At 28.1% G+C, this 1,529-nt stretch overlaps 1 protein-coding gene across 1 annotated transcript; it reads left to right on the top strand.

Moving 5' to 3' along the window:
- Positions 1-468: 468 nt before the first annotated feature.
- Positions 469-938, top strand: LOC115725226 (auxin-induced protein 15A-like). Its single transcript, XM_030654670.2, has one exon. It carries the CDS (start codon positions 524-526, stop codon positions 791-793), a length of 270 nt encoding a protein of 89 aa, XP_030510530.2. The 5' UTR covers positions 469-523; the 3' UTR covers positions 794-938.
- The last annotated feature ends 591 nt before the right edge of the window (positions 939-1,529 follow it).

Below are 1,529 nucleotides of genomic sequence, written 5' to 3'. Positions count from 1 at the left end.
AAGATTTTTTATTTATTATAATTTATATATGGGGCCACTTTCAATAGGGAACATGTCTTGGACATTTTATTACATAATTTGTGTTGAGAAGTAGATGAAAGGTCTAAGCATTAAGTAAAGAGTTCAATCACAAAAACAGAAATAATAAGCAAAAATGTACCTCAACCATGTTCTGTGATTCTAGTGAAGCTATAGTACATATTTCAAGTAACAATCTGTACTCAAATATTTAAGTTGGCAAAATCAGAAAAGGACTATTGGGCCTTGTGTTGATCTGTTTTCTTTTCAACAAGCTGGATCTAAAGACTTTTGACCACACAACTTTTAGAGCATAGAATATAGTAATTGATTCACTAGTAGACCCCATCTATTTCATTGCTTCTTTACTCCTTTTCACCTTTGATTTCTTAATGTGTATATATATATCATAAGATTAAGTTTACTAGCACATCAACTTTTCACATTCTCAAGTAGCAAAACCTTTGAGATCTTCTTTCTTTCCTTTAGATACATATATACAAGAATGGGATTCAGATTTCCAAGCATAGTTCATGCTATTCAAAGACCTTTTTCAAGTTCAAAAGATGTTCGAAAAGGGTATTTGGCAGTTTATGTTGGGGAAAACAGAATGAAGAGATTTGTGATCCCATTATCATTTTTGAACCAACCATCATTCCAAATGTTGTTGAGTAAAGCTGAAGAAGAATTCGGATTCGATCATCCAATGGGAGCTCTTACCATTCCTTGCACAGAAAATGCCTTCATCGATCTTATTTCTCGTTTCAATGCCTAATGATTTGCACACACACACTCATACACAATGATTATTGACAATCTCTAATAAAAATGATTGTTACAATTTTTGTGAGGCAAAAACAATACCAATGCCATTGCCATGTATATATTGATCATTGTCCCTAAGATTGAGATGAATGAATACAATTCCCATATATATAATTCTCTACTGAGTTATTTTATTAATCTTGACAAAGAGATATTCTTTCCCAAGTACCTTTATATTTCACACTAAGCACATTTTAGAAAGAATATTACTGCATGCATATAAATATTTATTTATATATTTATGAGGCTAAGAAAGGAGAAATATGCAAGCCTTTGAATCCAAATCAAATTAAGTCTAATTTAAACAACATAAAAATAATATATAAATAACAAAAAATTAATAATAAAATAATAAAAATATAATCTTAAAAACATTAAAAATTTTATTTTTTATAAATAAAACTCTAAAACGTGTAAAACATATTTAAAATTTTGTATTTTGTAATTTTTTTTTTTGTTATTTTTTGTGTATTTATAAAATAATCCCTTTTAATTTTTTAAGGAGAAGAACCTTTTTAATTCTATTGGAACTTTCCAGTGTGGCTTAAGTTTTGCACTATTGCATTTGCATGCGCACCCCACTAATTTTAGTTAAACTGTCCAATACTTTCTATAGTCATTCTCTTGCAAAATTAATAATAATAATTGGATTTTTCTGAACAAAAATAATATAGAAAAATTACACA

The sequence above is a fragment of the Cannabis sativa genome, chromosome 6 (assembly GCF_029168945.1).
Source record: "Cannabis sativa cultivar Pink pepper isolate KNU-18-1 chromosome 6, ASM2916894v1, whole genome shotgun sequence".
Lineage (NCBI taxonomy): Eukaryota > Viridiplantae > Streptophyta > Magnoliopsida > Rosales > Cannabaceae > Cannabis > Cannabis sativa.
The sequence above is the reverse complement of the archived record's forward strand: the minus strand, read 5'-3'. Positions and strand labels throughout refer to the sequence as shown.